An 18,984-nucleotide genomic window follows, 5' to 3' on the forward strand; every position below is an offset into this window, starting at 1 on the left:
GAAGCTCTTGCAGCAAGCTGGGTAGGAACTTGTTAATGTTTACTGTTTGTTTTTTGTTTATGAGTTTCATTTTATTGTTTTGTATTACTGTTGTTGTTTTTGCTGATGTATTGTGGGCTCGGCCTCATGTAAGCCGCACCGAGTCCCTTGGGGAGATGGTATTATTATTATTATTATTATTATTATTATTATTATTATTATTATAGTCCCAGTACAACATGCAGATCTTCTTCTCAAAAAGCTCCCCACCGCTCCCATCCTATTGCTTCCACAGAAAGTCAGCATGTTCAGCTGGCAATAATGGTGAAAACGTCAGATGCAGTACAAAGCCCTTTTCTTCTGGGACAGTCTCAACATATCACCACAACTGCCCTCTGGTACAAACCTTCATGTCATTGATGTGCAGGTATTCCTCAATGATGGCCTTGGCTTTCTTCTCCAGCTCTTCCTCAGACAAAGCAGGCTTGGCAGGAGGTTCAGGGGCCACCGGCTCACGCTTTGCTGGGAAAGGACAGAGCGAGGTAGGGAGGTCAGGGCTGCCCCTGGTCTGTGAAGGGAAGGGGGCACTTGCAGGCTCACCCCCAGCACCCCCTTCCTACTACTCACCAGGTTCTCTGCTCCGGTCCCGCTCCTCCGTCATGCTGGCCACTTTGCGCACGGTCTCAAGGACCCCTTGCCTTTCACGCTCCCGACTCCTATCGTCCATCTCCTTGCTGAAGCTCCGCTTTGTGATAGGGGTCCTGTTTCTGTCGGACCGATCTGGCCTCTCGGAGCGCTCAAGACGCTCCCCTCTCTCTGGCCGGTCTCGCTCCGAGCGGTCTCCTCGCTCGCCGCCCTTCTCAGAACGGTCGCGACTGCTGCTGCTTCTGTAGGGAGATCCGGAAAGCTAGTGCTTCCAGTCCTAACACAGCTTTCTACAGCATCTGCTATGTAGACAAGTTCTAAAGGCTTTTACATATTCACAATCTTGTCCCTAGCCATTTTACACTTCACCAATTATCCATACCAATTCCTCCATGTTTGAGGAATTTTACAACACTAACCAGCTTCTGTGTAATATAAGCATTCAAAGGTTAAGCAGGCCCCAACTGCATTAATCAGATTTTTTTTTTTTGTCGTGTCAGGAGTGACTTGAGAAACTGCAAGTCACTTCTGGTGTGAGATAAGTGGCCATCTGCAAGGGCGTTGCCCAGGGGACGCCCGGATGATTTTGATGTTTTTATCATCCTTGTGGGAGGCTTCTCTCATGTCCCCTATGAGGAGCTGGAGCTGATAGAGGGAGCTCATCCGCCTCTCCCCAGATTCGATCCTGCGACCTGTCGGTCTTCAGTCCTGCCGGCACAGGGGTTTAACCGACTGAGTCACCGGGGGCTCCAGTTAATCAGATATAAGCATGTATCTCCCAGTCTTATCAAAACAGCCTTTAAGGGCAGTACAACATGGTTTATTGGGAACTTTTCAGAACCGCTCTGGCACAGTTGCTTTATCTTCCTCCTGCTGAAAGAATGCCTAAGCAATGCAATTACTTGGCTCTAGTTTAGTCCTTATAGTCACTTCTGACACCTACTCAATTTATTGGTTATCCAATCACAGGTTTACATGGTATCTTCAGTATATTTCAGTCTACTGCACACCCTACTTTTGGTCTACACCAGTGGTTCTCAACCTTTTTTTGACCAGGGACCACTTTGACCAGGGACCACTCTCCAACTTTAGTACCAAAAGGGTTACAAATCAATTTTTGGTCAACTTTAGATTCGGTTTGGTTATTTGGGGTGCTGATTCTGAAAACTGCAATGCATAGACCACATCAGCTCTAGTTTCTGATACAGAACATATGCCATCCAGTACTCGCAATCTACTCGCCCAAAGAAAACAATATTTAATAAGCCTCAGAACTATAAGAGGGTTTTTCGAGACCAGTTGCCCTCATTACAGTGTAATAACAGTGAGGCCACAGACCATATTTCAGTTCTTGCGGACCACAGATTGCGAACCACTGGCTTACACTTATCAACTGCCGGGTATCTCTACTGTACTAACTTGAAGACTGACTTGAGGTCATTTTTACAGTTTGTGTTTACATTCTTGAAAAGAATTTCTACCACTTCTCCCTCTAAACAAGCATTTTCTTTTTATTACAACACAGAAATTGGACAGATACTGTGCTGAGTCCTATGGTCTCTGTTCTACCATCTATAGCAGGGGTCCTCAAACTAAGGCCCAAGGGCCGAATACGGTCCTCCAAGGTCATTTACCCGGCCCTCGCTCAGGGTCAACCTAAGTCTGAAACGACTTGAAAGCATACAACAACAACAACAACAACAACAATCTTATCTCATCAGCCAAAAGCAAGCCCAAAATTCCCACTGAAATACTAATAAGTTTATATTTGTTAAAATTGTACTTCATTTTAATTATTGTATTGTTTTTAAGTGTGTTTTCCACTACAAATAAGATATGTTCAGTGTGCATAGGAATTCATTCTTTCTTTTTTTTCAAATTATAATTCAGCTCTCCAACAGTTCGAGGGGCTGTGACCTGGCCCTCTGTTTATAAAGTTTGAGGACCCCTGATCTATAGGTTATGCCAGGTAATATGTCCCTATATAATTATATATGGTTATCTTAATGACACATGCACATGCTGCAAAACAGTCCACTAAAATTTGTTTGGCCCACAACAACCACCAATTTCTGTCCTTCACACTTCATGAATTCAGCCTGCAGGGATCTTGTTCAGCAGGAAAATGAAAGAAAATTAGGAAATTCCTCTTTAAAGGGAGTACTGGGATGTCCCCAGACTGTATGCAGTGATAATAGTGTCCTGGGATGCATATGGAGGTGGGGTTTCAAGATCTTTTTCTGAGCAGAAGTGAAAGCACCATTATCAAAATGGGAAGAAAGTGTATTTATTTTGTATCAAAAGCATGGCATAAATTATTATAAAACTGATAAAAAATAGAAGGATCACAAGCAGCTAATTATTTTTAACCAAAAACAGGCAACACTGATTGCATTGTCTGTAGCATCCAACTATTCTCCCTCTGTACATGAGGCTGGACATTATGGACAAGAATACAGATGCGGAGGAAAGTGAATTGGGTGACATGGTTTGGCACTAATTAACATAGAAGAAAGAGATAAAATAAGGGGAGTGATGGAGTTTCTCTGTCAACCCAAGAGTTTGCATGGTAGTGCTTCTTTGCTTGACTACATGGTGCATTTCAACTTGATAAAGAATTATGTTGAAACTCAATTTTGTTTCACAAATGCAACCTCTCCTGTCAGAGAAATAAGCCCCAATACATTCTTAACCCCAGGCATCTATGCATAGGGCTGTAGTCATGCTGAGCCTAATAAACGATAATTATGCTATATACTATTTCTCTTTGGTGGGGACAGTAAACAAAGAAGGGAGCTTTTACTGCAAGGGGAGACTGAGAAGGAGACTGACCTTTGCACCACTCGGCGCACGTCCTGGCTCTCGACTGGAGCCGACTGTTGTAAGGCTGAGAAACGATTCAAGGTACTTGTGGCTGGTCGGTTGGAGTCAGACGCTGGGAAAAGGAAGTAGGGAGGGTTAGAAGACCAAGGTTCTGCATGAAGGCAGACCCACTTCACAAACCCCTTGTTCCCACCAGTTGCCTTACCTGGTTCGGCCGGCTTGGCACCTGAACCACCGCTGCTGCCTTTTCCCCAACTTAGTCGCCCACCAGGCGCAAAGAGTTGGTTAGTGGTGTCGATTGAGCCAGGCTGTGGGAGTGAGCAGAGAGAATGGAGTTGTTCATTGACGAAAGGAAATAGACCCCAGACCTCCATGCTTCGCAACAGCAATATTTATTTATTTATCTCCTCTCTTAAGAATTCAAGCTTTAATGACATCGGTTTTAATTCCTGAAAATGGTGTACAGCACTTCTGAAGCCCTGAGGAGGGGAAGCACAGTGAATGTATTTTCTTCCTGTTTTGAAAAAGTGGGGGCTTTAAAAAGAGAAGCCCCTCCTGTACTCAGGCATGAAAAAATGGCCGAGAACGTTCCATCTGAGACTTTGAGGAACTATAGGCAATACACATACACATAGAGACAAAAATTACTCCATCAAAAACTGAAGAATGTTTTGAATGAGGCATCCTATGAGGTATCAATAAAGCAAAAAGGGTTCACACAGGGTTTCAATAGCCAGGATATGAGGATAAAATATGTGTGTTATGGAGACAATTTTTATGCCTATATTTTATTTTATTAATCTTATGATTATGTTGTTTTTTATATTGTATGTTTTGTGATGTTACCTGGGAACCGCTCTGAATCCCTTTGGGAAGATGTAGCAGTATATAAATAAAGTTGTTGTTATTATTATTATTATTATTATTATTATTATTATTATTATAAATATCCAACATGCCACCTCTTGACTTACAATATGTTTGTATATTAAAAAGGAAACTACTTTCAATACTTTTAAAGTATTACGTTTTAAAAAGCCAAGCCAGACAGGCTTGTGTCTCTCTCCTTCCAATGACACCCGATCTTCACAAGAGAAATGAAGCTTGTTGGCACAGGATTAGTTAACATCAATACAACCGCGTTCAAGGACACAGACATAAAAGCTTGCAAATCCAGCCTCCTGCTGACTCAGGCAGCCTTGTGTCAACTTGGTTTTTGAAACTCTGTGCTGTTGCTAAAATCCTCAAATGCAATAGAACAAAGTAGGGAAAGTTTCCCGACTGATACTATTTTTGTGGTCTCCCATTTAAATTCTCCCCACTCTCCCCTTGCAATGCTCTCCAGGGCGGCATAATTCAATTTTACCATATGCGGGGAATGAGGATCATTTGAGGCCAGGAGAGATCTTTTCCCCAGAGGATGTAACATAAAAGTTGAATTCTGGATCACTTCCGGTCGGGAAAACAACTCTCCTGGACTCGTATTAGCCCAGAAGGCCAGAAACAGCCAAACTGGCCTTTACATCCCACCATATCCCTGGTTATTGGTAAATGAGGTTTGGTTTTGATATTTAAATATGGGGTTTTTTTTTTTGTATTGTCGAAGGCTTTCATGGCCGGAATCACTGGGTGGTTGTAGGTTTTTTCGGGCTGTATGGCCATGGTCTAGAGGCATTCTCTCCTGATGTTTTGCCTGCACCTAGCTCTAACAGAGAAGAGTCCTTTGTCTCACCCTGGTCATTCCACAGATATATACACCCTTTTGGCTAGTTCCAACAGGCCTCACTACCTCTGAGGATGCTTGCTAAGTGCAGGCGAAACGTCAGGAGAGAATGCCTTTAGACCATGGCCATACAGCCCATAAAAACCTACAACAACTCATGGTTTTTAAAATTTAATTAGACTCCTATGCGTATATTGTTTAACTGTGTTTTGTTGATATATCTTGCTATGTGCTTGGGCTTGGTTCACCATGTAGGCTGCTCCAAGTCCCTTTGGGAAGATGGTGGCGGGGTATAAAAATAGTTATTATTATATTATTATAGGGATGCATTTGGGCAACGTCCTTGCAGACGGCCAATTCTCTCACACCAGAAGCGACTTGCAGTTTCTCGGGTTGCTCCTGACATGACAAAAGAAAATTGGGGCAAAAAATAAAATGGAGAGATTCCAATACTAAAAATGCTTAAATGGAGTACTGATGGTAATTTCAGGCAGTCAGGTCACCGAAAGTTGATAATGGGACCCCAAGCAGAATGCAGATTACCAGGAAAGTGGCAACAGCCTTAAATCTCTCAACCCAAGATAGGATCGGGAAACGATTACTGTTTTGTAAAATCCTCTAAAGTCCTCTTGGGTGGAGGGCAATAAAGCACACAGTCTTTAACAACTGAACACTCTTGCTAAAGAATTTCCCGCCTTCCTCCCATTGGTACCGGGAGGCTTACCTTGGTAATCTTGCTTAACCTGCTGGTGTCAATAGGTCTGTTGCTTTTGCTAATGGGAACGGTGTTCCAGCCGTCATCCGAAACTACGTTCCCTCGCCCACCTGTAGACATAGCAGTCAAATTAAGATCCCTCTTTGCCAATGGCCCAAGACAACAATCCATTCATGTACAGTGAGGAAAAAAAGTATTTAGTCCACCATAATTCGCAAATAAATTCGTTAAAAATCAGACAATGTGATTTCCTGGATGTGTTTTCTCATGTTGCCTCTCATAGTTGAGGTCTACCTACGATGTCAATTACAGGCCTCTCTCATCTTTTTAAGTGGGAGAACTTGTACAATTGGTATCTGACTAAATACTCCCCCCCCCCCCTCCACTGCACATTCACTGATTGACTGATTGATGTATGCATGGGAGAGAAGAAAGAGTTGCTCAGAGGGACAGCCTGATGCAAAAATCCCACTGTTCAAGGGTAGCTTAAGAAAGCAGAGACACTTGTTACAACAGGCATGGGAAAAGTTTGGCCCTCCAGATGTTTGGGCTTCCAACTCCCAGAAATCCCAGCTTACCAGCATGCTTGCTGGAGATTTTTATGGCATCGTAAATTAGCCTCCCCACATAAGTGGTACCTAAATTTCCTACTTGACAGATGCAACTGTCTTTCGGGCTTCAAAGGTCGACAGCAAGCTACACAAATTGGTTGGAAGCTCACTCTGACCCGGGCTGGCTTCGAATTCAAGACCTTTTGGTTAGTAGTGATCTTAATGCATCTGACTCCCAGCCAGCTGCGCCACAGACCTTTACTCAGCATATTCACTCTGAACACAACAGTTCCCTTTAGCTACAATAGTTAAATGCAATCTTATCTTCAATACATTTATCTCCTTTTAGAGCAGTGGTTCTCAACTTTCCTAATGCCGCAACCCCTTAACACAGTTTCTCATGTTGTGGTGGCCCCCAACCAGCAAATTATTTTCATGACAACTTCACAACTGTAATTTTGCTACTGTTACGAAGCATAATGTAAATATCTGATATGCAGGAAGTATTTTCATTCACTGGACAAAATTTGGCACAAATTTGAATACTGGTGGCGTTGGGTGGGGGATTGATTTTGTCATTTGGGAGTTGTAGTTGCTGGGATTTATAGTTCACCTACAATCAAAGAGCATTCCAAACTCCACCAATGATGGAATTGAACCATCATTGGTGGAGTTGGTCATGGAAATTCTGGCACACAGAATTCCCATGACCAACAGAAAATACTGGAAGGGTTTGGTGGGCACTGATCTTGAGTTTTGGAGTTGTAGTTCACCTACATCCAGAGAGCACTGTGGACTCAAACAGTAATGGATCTGGAACAAATTTGGCATGACAATCAATATGCCCAAATGTGAACTTTGCTGGAGTTTGGGGAAAATAGACCTTGACATCTAGGAGTTGTAGTTGCTGGGATTTATAGTTCATCTACAATCAAAGAGCATTCTGAACCCCACCAAGATTAGAATTGGGCCAAACTTCCCACACAGAACCCCCATGACTAACAGAAAATACTGTGTCTTTGGCAACCCCTCTGACACCCCCTGGCGACCCCTCCAGGGGTCCTGATCCCCAGGTAGAAAAACGCTGTTTTAGAGGGACCAAACAGTGGCTACTAACAAACTTGTGGAAGCAAAGTTCCTGTGGCAGCTTCCCTTCCTCCCTCCATTTCACACACCCTCCCAGCTCCAATTAAAACTGCCCTCCCTTTTCCAAATGCTTAAAGCAGTTGGTTCTTGCAAGGTAATACCAAATCCAGAAAAAGATAATTATGCATCCCTATGACCTCTCACACACCTATAGACGGTGGGCCCGAAGGCCCTCTCCTCTTATCCGACTTGGACATCAACTGCTGCACTTTAATGTGCTCACGGTGCTCCTCCATCTCCGCTTCCTTGTGAATCTGGTCAATGGTCTTGGGTCCCTGGTCTCCTCTCCTTGGCACCCAGCTATTCTGCAAGAGGCATAGAGGAAAGCAGGGGAAAAGGTTACAGCACCCAAAACACACCGCTGCATTGAAGCCAAAAAAGAGACAGACTGATAGGAATCAAAACCCATGTTGCACTGCAATGGCACTAATTCCCCTTGGACTTTTGAGAAGTAGCTTCATCAGTGGCCACTCTAATTGGCATCTGAACACATACTCTGACTACTCTGTCTGCTATCATTATTATGCTCTGTGTATTATTTAATACATTTTTTTTACATTTCTATTCATTTCATTACAAAAAAACCATCTCTACAATTCATACAGTTATTTCTTCTCCTTTCCACAGTTGTGTTACTCATACTCTCCATCTCCGGAGTCCTTCTTTATGATCCCACCAGAACCTCATTTCTTCTGGGAGGGGGGTTTGATTCTTATCTCCTTTCCTTTGTTGTTGCTGTTCATTCGTTCAGTCGTTTCCAACTCTTTGTGACTTCATGGACCAGCCAACGCCAGAGCCTCCTGTCAGTCGTCACCACCCCCAGCTCCTTCAAGGTCAATCCAGTCACTTCAAGGATGCCATCCATCCATCTTGACCTTGGTCGGCCCCTCTTCCTTTTTCCTTCCATTTTCCCCAGCATCATACTCTTCTCTAAGCTTTCCTTTCTTCTCATGATGTGGCCAAAGTATGGACTGGTTGAATCATAGAATTATAGAGTTGGAAGAGACCTCATGGGCCATCCAGTCCAACCCCCTGCCAAGAAGCAGGAATATTGCATTTAAATCACCCCTGACAGATGGCCATCCAGCCTCTGTTTAAAAGCTTCCAAAGAAGGAGCCTCCACCATACTCCGGGGCAGAGAGTTCCACTGCTGAACAGCTCTCACAGTCAAGAAGTTCTTCCTCATGTTCAGATCTTCTTGTGGTTGGATCTTCTTGAGGTCCAAGGCACTCTCAGAACTTTCCTCCAGCACCATAGTTCAAAAGCATCTCTCTTCCTTCGCTCAGCCTTCCCTATGGTCCAGCTGTGACATCCATAGGTGACTACGGGGAATACAATGCTTTAACTATGCGGATCTTTGTTGCCAGTGTGATGTCTCTACTCTTCACTATTTTATCGAGATTGGTCTCCTTTCCTTAATGTTTCTTAAATAATTTTCCCCATATACTTTCAAAATCATTATTCTTCCCTAGACCTTTTTTAACCTTTAGATTACATGTTAATTTATCATTTATTGGTAATTTCCAAATTTCCTTATACCATTCTTCCATCTTAATTTCCACCTCTTCTTTCCAATTTTTGCAGTCCTTAACACCACCACCACCATCAAATTCTTATTTTCTTTCCATTCATCTATCTATATTAATAAAAATGTAATGTTCGTTTGTGGGATTAACATAACTCAAAAATCACTGGATGAATTGCTGCCAAATTTGGCCACAAGACACCTACTAACCCAAGGAGTGACCATTACTCAAAAATTGATTTTGCCATTTGGGAGTTGAAGTTGCTGTGATTTATAGTTAACCTACAATCAAAAAGCATTCTGAACCCCACCAATGATGGAATTGAACCAAACATGGCACAAAGGACTCCCACGACCAACAGAAAACACTAGAAGGGTTTGGTGGTCATTGACCTTGAGTTTGGGAGTTGTAGTTCACCTACATCCAGAGAGCACTGTGGACCCAAACAATGATGGATCTGGACCAAACTTGGCATGAATATTCCATATGCCAAAATATGAACACAGATGGAGTTTGGGGAAAAATAGCCATTGACATTTGGGAGTTGAAGTTACTGGGATGTATAGTACACCTACAATCAAAGAGCATTCTGAACCCCACCAGCGACAGAATTGGGGCAAACTTCCCACACAGAACCCCCATGACCAACGGAAAATACTTAAGGACATCCAGTCTCAGGGGCTATAGGAAAAATGGGGCCCATGCAGCCCTCAGCCCCATACCAATCATTCTGAGGAGGCCCAGGGCCACAGGTCACACGAACAGTCTGCACTTACCCGTCTGAGGTCTATCACATCCTGAAGCATGAAGCGGATACGTGAAGATGTTTTCTTCTCCTTGATTATCTTCTCCATCTGGTTGAAGTACTGATCCATTCGAGGCTGGAGTACAGAGAGGAGGAAAGGGAAAAGTGAGAATTGTTAGGGAAAACTACCCTCAAATATACAGCAGATAGCCAGTATAGCCAATAAAGAATTACCTTTGCCTTTTCAAAGTCCAAGTCTTTACCAATAGTGGTAAGTAGTCGGCATAAACATTCAAGTGATTCCTCGTCATGGTTCTTAAGCAGTTTCACCACACAGTCATGCATGATGGCTTCTGTCAACATCTTCAGCTTAAAAAGCTCCCCAATAAACTTGATGTTGCCTAGAGAGCGCCGCCGAGCCTTGTCCCGGGCATCATCCAGTTCCTCTTTCAGGCGAGCTCTTTCTTCAGGCTATGGACAGAATAGGGGTGGAGGTTTATAACACATCTGACCTGGAAATCATTGGGGTCAATCATAGTTTAGTCTTTAATTCCATAAATAAAACACTGTAGCTGTTACATTCTCACCCCACCTTTCCACCAGTGAGCTCAAGGCATAAAACGTGGTTCTTCTGGCTCTTTATCCAAATGGAAAGTGCCTGCCTCCCCTTCTCTGACTAACACCAGGCCTAGAACTGTGTTCACATGCCCTGCCTCACTTAACCAATGGAAAAACATGATGTGTTTCGGTTCTTTACAATACATCCAGATGCATTGAGTGCCACTCACGCCAGCTGTGTCGTCCATTTCCTTCTGCTTCTTCTCAAAAATCTCGTCGTCGTCTTTGTCTTTCTCAAACTCTTTCTGGCATCGGTTCAGGAGTACCTTGCGAAAGTTGACCACGGTGGTCGGTTTGTCAGTAGTGGGGACTTTAAGCTAAAGAAGGGAAGACACACAAAAAACACAATGAGAAGAAATTCCAGAAAAATTAGCTATTTCCAACTGCTGCTAGGATTGTGGCCTACAATTTCAACTCAGGTCTCCAGTGCACCAACGTGTACTGGAGATCTGAAAAGTCTGTACCATTCCTACCTATCAGGATACGAGGTAGGAGCAGCCCCCTTTAGGATGCCCAGGTTTTCATGGCTGGGAAATTGAATGGGAAAAGGATAATCTTGATGAGACTTGTGACATTGTGCAATCCCAACAAAAGCCCATGCTTTCAATTTCTGATCTTCCCTGGCCTCAGTTACCTCCAAGAAGCACTGCCTGAACATCAAGCAAAAAGTGGGTGCTAGAAACAATATCATACGAAAGCTGACTGGCACAACCTGGGGATCACAACCAGATACAGTGAAGACATCTGCCCTTGTACTATACTACTCTACTGCTGAGTACGCATGCCCAGTGTGGAACACATCTCACTACACTAAAACAGTGGATGTGGCTCTTAATGAGACATGCCGCATTATCACGGGGTGTCTGCGCCCTACACCACTGGAGAAATTACACTGCTTAGCCGACATTTCACCACCTGACATCCGCCGGGAAGTAGCAGCCAATAGTGAAAGGACCAAGGCAGAGACATCTCCAGCTCATCCATTTGGGTATCAGCAAGCATGTCACTGACTTAAATCTAGAAATAGTTTTCTAAAATCTACAGAGACACTTGCTGGAACACCTCAGCAAGCGAGAGTCCAAAAGTGGCAGGCTCAAACCCAGAACTTCAACCAATGGCTGATATCAAATGAGACTCCCCCCTGGGCACACAGAGGACTTGGAAGGCGCTGAACAGACTGCACTCTGGCACCACGAGATGCAGAGCCAACTTTCATAAATGGGGCTACAAAGTGGAATCCTCAACATGTGAGTGTGGAGAGGAGCAAACCACTGACCACCTGCTGCAATGCAACATGAGCCCTGCCACATGCACATTGGAGGACCTTCTTGCAGCAAAACCAGAAACACTCCAAGTGGCCAGATACTGGTCAAAGGACATTTAATCAACTACCAAGATTGCAAATTCTGTATTTTGTCTGTTTGTTTGCTTTGTTCTGTTAGAAATGTAATATAATTTGACTGGTTGTCCTGACACGACAAATAAACCTGGCCTCAGTCCACCTGTCCTTTCACTAGCCATAGGCATCTCCCACAAGATACAATTACAAGATGCCACTGCTATAGGGATGTTGTAGCCACACAAATAAGAATTTAGCATTGATGTCTTGCTTTGCTTGTGCGTGCCCTGCATGAAGGCAGAAGGGGGTTTGTTGTTGTTGTTGTTGTTGTTGTTGTTATTGAGTCTGGGTGACCATCTGGAGTCTGGGCAAGCATTTTAAAACACAGTGGTGAATTTCCTCTCTCTCTTTCCCCCCCTTTTGCCTGGGATAGCAGGCAAGCATTTTAAAATGGAGTGGTGAATTTTCCTCTCTCTCTCTCTCTCTCTTTCCCCCTCCTGTCAGGAGTCTTATGCCAGAGAAGCTGTTTTAAACCGTTTTAAACCAGAGTGGATGAATTTCCTCCCTTTGCTCCCCCCCATTATGGAGTAAAACAACTATTTTCAAAGTAAAGACCACCCAGTGAAACAGGAAATAATAGTTAAACGATTAACGAAGGATTTGGCAGTCTCGAAAGTTTTGGCTTTTTTTCACTGAAAATCGGAATTGACTTTCGATCCGAACCACCAGTGCCCCCTACACCCGAAATGAGTTTTGAACCATTTTTTGGGGGATCAACCAAGCCTATCAAGTATATACGTGAACTCCAGAGAAATACTGTCTAGATGAGGCAAGCTTTGAATAATAATAATAATACTTTATTTATACCCCGCCACCATCTCCCCAAGGGGACTCGGGGCGGCTTAGATGAGACCAAGCCCAACAACACATCAGTAAACAACAAAGCAGCAAGCAAATACAACAGTACAATTAATATAACTCATATATAAGCAATAACACACAAAATTTGAAACCTTATGGCCGGCCCAGATGTAATAGATTAATTTTTTTTTAAATAAACACTGGGCGTGAACAGAGGTAGGATGTATCTAAGCAGGAGGGTTTTAAAAGATAATGTAGAGAGACCAACCCAATGGGTAGTTAAAGTGCTTCTGAGGACATTTTGCAGGGAATTGATCAAAGCAGGGCATTATTTTCTTTAGTCAGGGAAGGCACACTGAAACAGCCAAGTTTTGAGGCTCCTTCTAAAGACTGCCAATGTGGGGGCTTGCTTATTTATTTATTATTTATATACCGCTTTTCTCAGCCTTCAGGCGACTCAAAGCAGTGAACAACATCAATACAAAATATCACGAGACAAGTATAGGGCAATCAAAAACAATTATACCATAAATCATTAAACATTAGTATAACAATCAATTAGCGCCTCAACAGTAAAATCAGAATCCAGTCTCATCATCCATTATTCTGTATTCCTATGTTCAATTATACTGTTTAATCAAATGCTTGTTCAAACAGCCAGGTCTTCACGTTCCTCCGAAACGCCAGCAGGGAGGGGGCCGATCTGATATCTGCAGGCAGGGTGTTCCACAGCCGAGGGGCCACCACTGAGAAGGCCCTGTCTCTCATCCCCGCCAAGCGTGCCTGTGATGCAGGCGGGACTGAGAGCAGGGGGGCCTCCCCAGATGATCTTAATGTCCTAGTTGGTTCATAGGAGGAGATGCGTTTGGAGAGGTAAGTAGGCCCAGAACCATTTAGGGCTTTATAAGCTAACGCCAGCACTTTGAATTGTGCCCGGTAGTAAACTGGCAGCCAGTGGAGCTGGCGCAACAGAGGAGTAGTATGCTCCCTGAGTGCCACTCCTGTTAGCAACCTGGCTGCCGAACGCTGGAACATTTGAAGCTTCCGAGCAGTCTTCAGAGGCAACCCCACATAGAGAGGGTTGCAGTAGTCTATATGGGATGTAACCAGAGTGTGGACTACCGTGGTCAAGTCAGACTTCCCAAGGTACGGGCGCATCTGGCACACAAGTTTTAACTGTGCGAATACTCTCCTGGTCACTGCTGAAACCTGATCACACCCAAGCTGCTTGTCTGATATCCTTGGGGAGTGAGTTCCAGAGTCGGGGGGCCACCACAGAGAAGGCCCTCTCCCTTGTCCCCACCAATCGCGCCTGCGAAGGGGGAGGGAGCGAAAGCAGGGCAAGATTATCAGCTGGAACTATGAGCAGTTCTCTAAGACAATTTCTAGCTCTGCTAGATATCTGTGAAGAGCTAGACTTCAAGTTCATTCAGGAGAAAATCAACAAGTTTCAAAGAGTGAGGCAAGAGAGCTATACTATCTTTGAAATATTAGTCCTCTATTCATGCACATTTAACTTGTCTGTTAGCAAATGTTATGCATGAAACACAGAAAAAAGATTCACACCAAGACACGCTCACACGCTGCATCTGGGCAATGGAGTGATATACTGCCTCGGAGCATGGTGGAGCCTAAGCAAAGGTTGGGAATGCTTTGATAATATTTCCGACCCTTGTGATCTCTTCCTACTCTATGTTTCTATGTATTTTGTACAAAAAGAGCTTAAGGATGCACCTAGCCCTGAACTAATAAGCTGGACTACCAACTGCTCAACAAGGGCCTTTCGAAGCATATGAGGAAACATGCTTAGTAATTGATAACAGTGGTACTGCACCTCTCCCTATCTAGAAAAGACACTGAAAAGCACTAGAAAACCAGGGCCAAAAGCTTGGGGCACTCACCCCCATAAGGCAACGGCACATGTTGGCATAGGCAACTGAGAAGTTTGGCTCGGAGATGGCCTTCTCAAAGATGAGGTCAATGACACCCTTGAGGCGCTCCTCTGTGTCGATGGACAGCTCGGTGACCTGTTTCATCAGCTGCTGGAACATCTGCGGTGTCAGCTTGTTCAGAATACTGCGCACACGACGGAACAGCTCCTGCGGGAAGGAGACAGCAAGACATACTCAGAGGGAGAGAGAGAGAGAGAGAGAAAGGAGTCTGCTCCATATAAATCCTCCTTGCTCCATCCATTCTTGCCCTCTTAAAACAATGGATAGGACACACACACATTTTTATTTATTTATTTACGACATTTATATGCCACCTCACCCTGAAGGGGACTCAGAGCGGCTTACAAGTAATATGTAAATACAATATATTATATTATTACCATAGCACAATATTAGTATTACTATCGAAGACCCTTTCAGGAGCTCTGTGCATGTGTGTATGGCTAAATAATTTGTAGAATCTCCTGAATGACATACGTATTTTTAACTAGTTGTTGCCATTAGCTGGCAATAGCTAGTAGTAGTATACCGTATATACTCGAGTATAAGCTGACCCGAATATAAACTGGAAAAATGTATTGCCTCGAATATAAGCCGAGGGTGGGAAAGGCAGCCGCTATGGGTAAATTTAAAAATAAAAATAGATACCAATAAAATTACATTATTCGAGGCATCAGTAGGTGAAATGTTTTTGAATATTTACATAAAACTGTAATTTTAGATAAGACTGTCCACCTCTGATTGAACCATTATTCTAACCTTCTTCAATGTCAATGTGCTGACGTATCTTTCCAATGATAATAAAAAGAGTACAATAATAAATGTAATAATAATAATAGAGTAAAATAATGAAAATGTAATAACAGTAATAATAGAGCAGGCATGGGCAAACCTGGGCCCTCCCTCCAGGTGTTTTGGACTTCAACTCCCACAATTCCTAACAGCCTAACGATTATTAGGAATTGTGGGGGTTGGAGTCCAAAACAACTGGAGGGAGGGCCCAAGTTTGCCCATGTCTGTAATAGGATAAAATAATAAATGCAATAATAATAATAATAATAATAATAATAATAATAGAGTAAAATGATAAATGTAATAATAATAAATTGATAAATGTAATGATAATAAACAGAGTAAAATAATAAATAACCTTGATTCAAGTATAACCTGAGGGGGACTTTTTCAGCCTAAAAAAGCAGCTGAAAAACTAGGCTTATACTCGAATATATACAGTATATATTACTACATTGTACTATACCATTATACTGTAGTATTATTAATAATATTACATGTAACATAAAATATATAATTATAATTTATTTATTTATTTAGCAATTTTGTATACCAGTCTTCTCCCCTCTATCGGGGGACTTGGGCCGGTTTCCAACAATAAAATCACAAAACAATAATTAAAAACATCATATAACATATTCAATTAAAACGCTATAACAGTAAAATGCAATCACATAATAACAATGGTCAGTCGTCATAGTGAATTCGTTGTCCATCATTCATCGTAATCTATCCGATCACAGAAATATTGATTCACTCGTCGAAAGCCAAACCCCATAGCCAGGTTTTCACCTGTTTTCTGAACGACAGAATGGAGGAGGCAGTTCTGATCTCCAGTGGGAGAGAGTTCCAGAGTTGAGGGGCCACCACCGAGAAGGCCCTGTCCCTCGTCCCACCAGACACGCCTTATAATATATTATTGGTATTATATTGTATTACATTATAATATTATCAATATTATATGTGTATACAATATATTATATTATATTATATTATATTATATTATATTATATTATATTATATTATTAGCCCAGTACAGGAAACAAGGTGAAACTGTCTTCCTGGTTCAGAAACCTCTGTATGTAGGAGGCTAACCATTCCACATACACACAATAGAAGCAATGGCAGGTCAAGAAGAGGGTGGGAAGAAAAGTGTGAAAAGAGAAGGCTTTCTGCTTTCTGGGGAATCAGGGAAGGCCTGCGTACCTTTTTCTGAGGCAGGCATAAACAGCAGAGTAAGTGCACCCCTAAATTGTTAGTATCAAGGGGTCACAGGAGCAGCTACCAACCTGAGTTTTTACGTTTTCAGGATCCTCTGGTTCACTTGCCCGCTTACTGCTGGGCTTCCAGGCCTTCTCAGCCTTGTTGAGCTTGACGTCTTCGTTCATAGACACTGCGGCGATAATCTTCCGGGGCTCCTTCCGTAGGCTTTGCTGGGAACGGCGTTGTCCTGGCCCCGCAGGCTTTGGAGGCAAGTGTCAGGAGGAGAAGCTGGGTTAGCATTTCCCAGGCACCACCTACTCTATAAATGAATGAATTTTATTGTTTCCCAGGCACCACCCACTCCATGCCACTGCACCTAAGAAGTAGTTCAGCAATGGCACTGCCAGATGAAAAACTCTACCAAGACACTATATGAAACTGTACCCAGACCTTCACGTTTGCTGGGTTTAAGGGCACATAACTGCCATGAAAGTGAAAAATCTTGAATCAATTTTTTAATATACTTGAGACAATATTTTGCTTGGAATTTTTAGATCCTCCAGCATGACTACATGGTCAACATCCATTGCAAGTACCTCGAGATTCCCAGAGAAAACATTTTAATCAAATACACGATTAATCAAACTCACAAAATTCAGATCTGCAAATGGGGAAGGCTGGCTGCAGTTTCCTTCTGGCAGTAACAACTGCCAATACCGTTCTTCTTCACATAACAATGCCCTTGAGTTTACTTCTACAAAAATCTTATTACATCTTTAGCTTATTTAAAATATCTTACTATTTTTAATCTGTTTTAATGCTAATTTGTAAGCCATCCTGATTTCTCTTAAGATAGGGCAAAGTACAAACAGTATTGATATAAAAACAAATTTATAAAATAATTTTTTTTTAAAAAAAGGCTCTGGCATAAGCCAGTCAATGTGGTCCCAGTGGTGATCGGCACACTGGGTGCAGTGCCTAAAGACCTTGGCCTGCACTTAAACACAATACGCGCTGACAAAATAACCATCTGCCAGCTGCAGAAAGCCACCTTACTGGGATCTGCACGCATTATTCGCCGATACATCACACAGTACTAGACACTTGGGAAGTGTCCGACGTGTGATCCAATACAACAACCAGGAACTGCCCCAAAATCACACTGAAATCTGGATAAATAATGAAATGTTCATTTGTGGGATTAACATAACTCAAAAACCACTGAATGAATTGAAACCAAATTTGGACACTATACCCCTAACAGACTAATGAGTGACCATCACTCATAAGCCCCCCCCCCCAAAAAAAAACAGCAGAAAGGACTTAAAAACTCAAGAAAGTTAAATGATGAAAAGCTAAATGATGATACAGGGGGGGAAAGGGAAGAAAGAGGGAGGGAGGGAGGGAAGAAAGGAGAGAAAGAGAGAAAGACAGAAAGAAACTGAGAAAGAGGGAGGGAAAGAGGGAAAGAAAGAGCGAAGGAAAGAAAGAGGTCAAGATGGAAGAAAGGAGAGAAAGAAAAGAAAAAGAGGGAAAGGAAAAAAAGAGGTAGAGAAGGAAAGAAGGCAAAAAGGAAAGAAGAAAACGGAAGGAAGGAGGGAAAGAAGGAGAGAAAGAAGGAGAGAAAGAGGGAGGGAAGGTGGCCACAGCAACGTGTGGCGGATACAGCTAGTAACCAATAATAATTAAAACATTGGGGAGAGGTTCAGGTGTCATATGCAGGCTATAGGGTGCAGCACTATGCCCACTCCTGATATAACAAAGCAGAGGAACAAGTAAAGCATGGGATAGAAGGCATTGGTAATAAACAAGAAAATACATTACTACCACGAAGGAGAAAGCAACGGTGTATGTATAATGGCTGGTTTGACAGGACAGGGAACAAACCATGCTCATCCAAGCATAGTAAGGACTATGCTAATCCATCCCCCAGCAGAAAGCCCTGGCTGCCACTCAGATCCTCAGTTCCATCACAGGGTTATCAGTGGCCCAGACACGATGGCACTAACTAGGAGTTCATCACGTAGGCAGAGAGAAGGGACAGGGAACAGCTCTCAGAAGAAAAGAGACTACTTGGCAGTACATACCGGTCCACGGTTGGGTGGGTTGGGCCAGCCCAGATTGGCGAAGGAAGGTGTGAAATCTGGTCCACTATTCATAGTGTTGAGGCGCACAGGGTCCAAGGGTCGCAGGGGCATTTTGTTTGCCTGTTAAGCAACAAGGAAGGGTAAACACACACAAAAAAAACCCAGAGATTATAAGACGTTCAAGCTACACAACTGCAATCATCAAATAAGAGTCTTCCCTCAAACTTGTGATAAGTTCTACTTAATAATAATCTATATAAATAAAAATGTAATGTTCGA

At 42.9% G+C, this 18,984-nt stretch overlaps 1 protein-coding gene and 1 non-coding gene across 8 annotated transcripts in view; both read right to left on the reverse strand.

The window, feature by feature from the left end:
- Positions 1-18,984, reverse strand: part of EIF4G1 (eukaryotic translation initiation factor 4 gamma 1) — a 141,445-nt gene that overhangs the window by 13,002 nt on the left and 109,459 nt on the right. For all 7 annotated transcript variants that reach the window (XM_060767406.2, XM_060767405.2, XM_060767404.2 and 4 more), the window contains 12 exons: positions 18,706-18,825; positions 16,705-16,878; positions 14,573-14,770; positions 10,642-10,788; positions 10,088-10,324; positions 9,885-9,989; positions 7,731-7,887; positions 5,895-5,995; positions 3,653-3,755; positions 3,457-3,559; positions 607-866; positions 386-501 (listed from right to left, as the gene is read on the reverse strand). In XM_060767406.2, coding sequence (XP_060623389.2) covers positions 386-501; positions 607-866; positions 3,457-3,559; positions 3,653-3,755; positions 5,895-5,995; positions 7,731-7,887; positions 9,885-9,989; positions 10,088-10,324; positions 10,642-10,788; positions 14,573-14,770; positions 16,705-16,878; positions 18,706-18,825 — 1,821 coding nt within the window. The remainder of the gene's footprint in view (positions 1-385; positions 502-606; positions 867-3,456; positions 3,560-3,652; positions 3,756-5,894; positions 5,996-7,730; positions 7,888-9,884; positions 9,990-10,087; positions 10,325-10,641; positions 10,789-14,572; positions 14,771-16,704; positions 16,879-18,705; positions 18,826-18,984) is intronic.
- On the reverse strand, positions 18,568-18,645 carry LOC132772460 (small nucleolar RNA SNORD66). The gene has a single exon (XR_009631193.2). It is a non-coding gene; the product is annotated as a small nucleolar RNA SNORD66 (small nucleolar RNA).

The sequence above is a fragment of the Anolis sagrei genome, chromosome 3, assembly GCF_037176765.1.
Source record: "Anolis sagrei isolate rAnoSag1 chromosome 3, rAnoSag1.mat, whole genome shotgun sequence".
NCBI lineage: Eukaryota > Metazoa > Chordata > Lepidosauria > Squamata > Dactyloidae > Anolis > Anolis sagrei.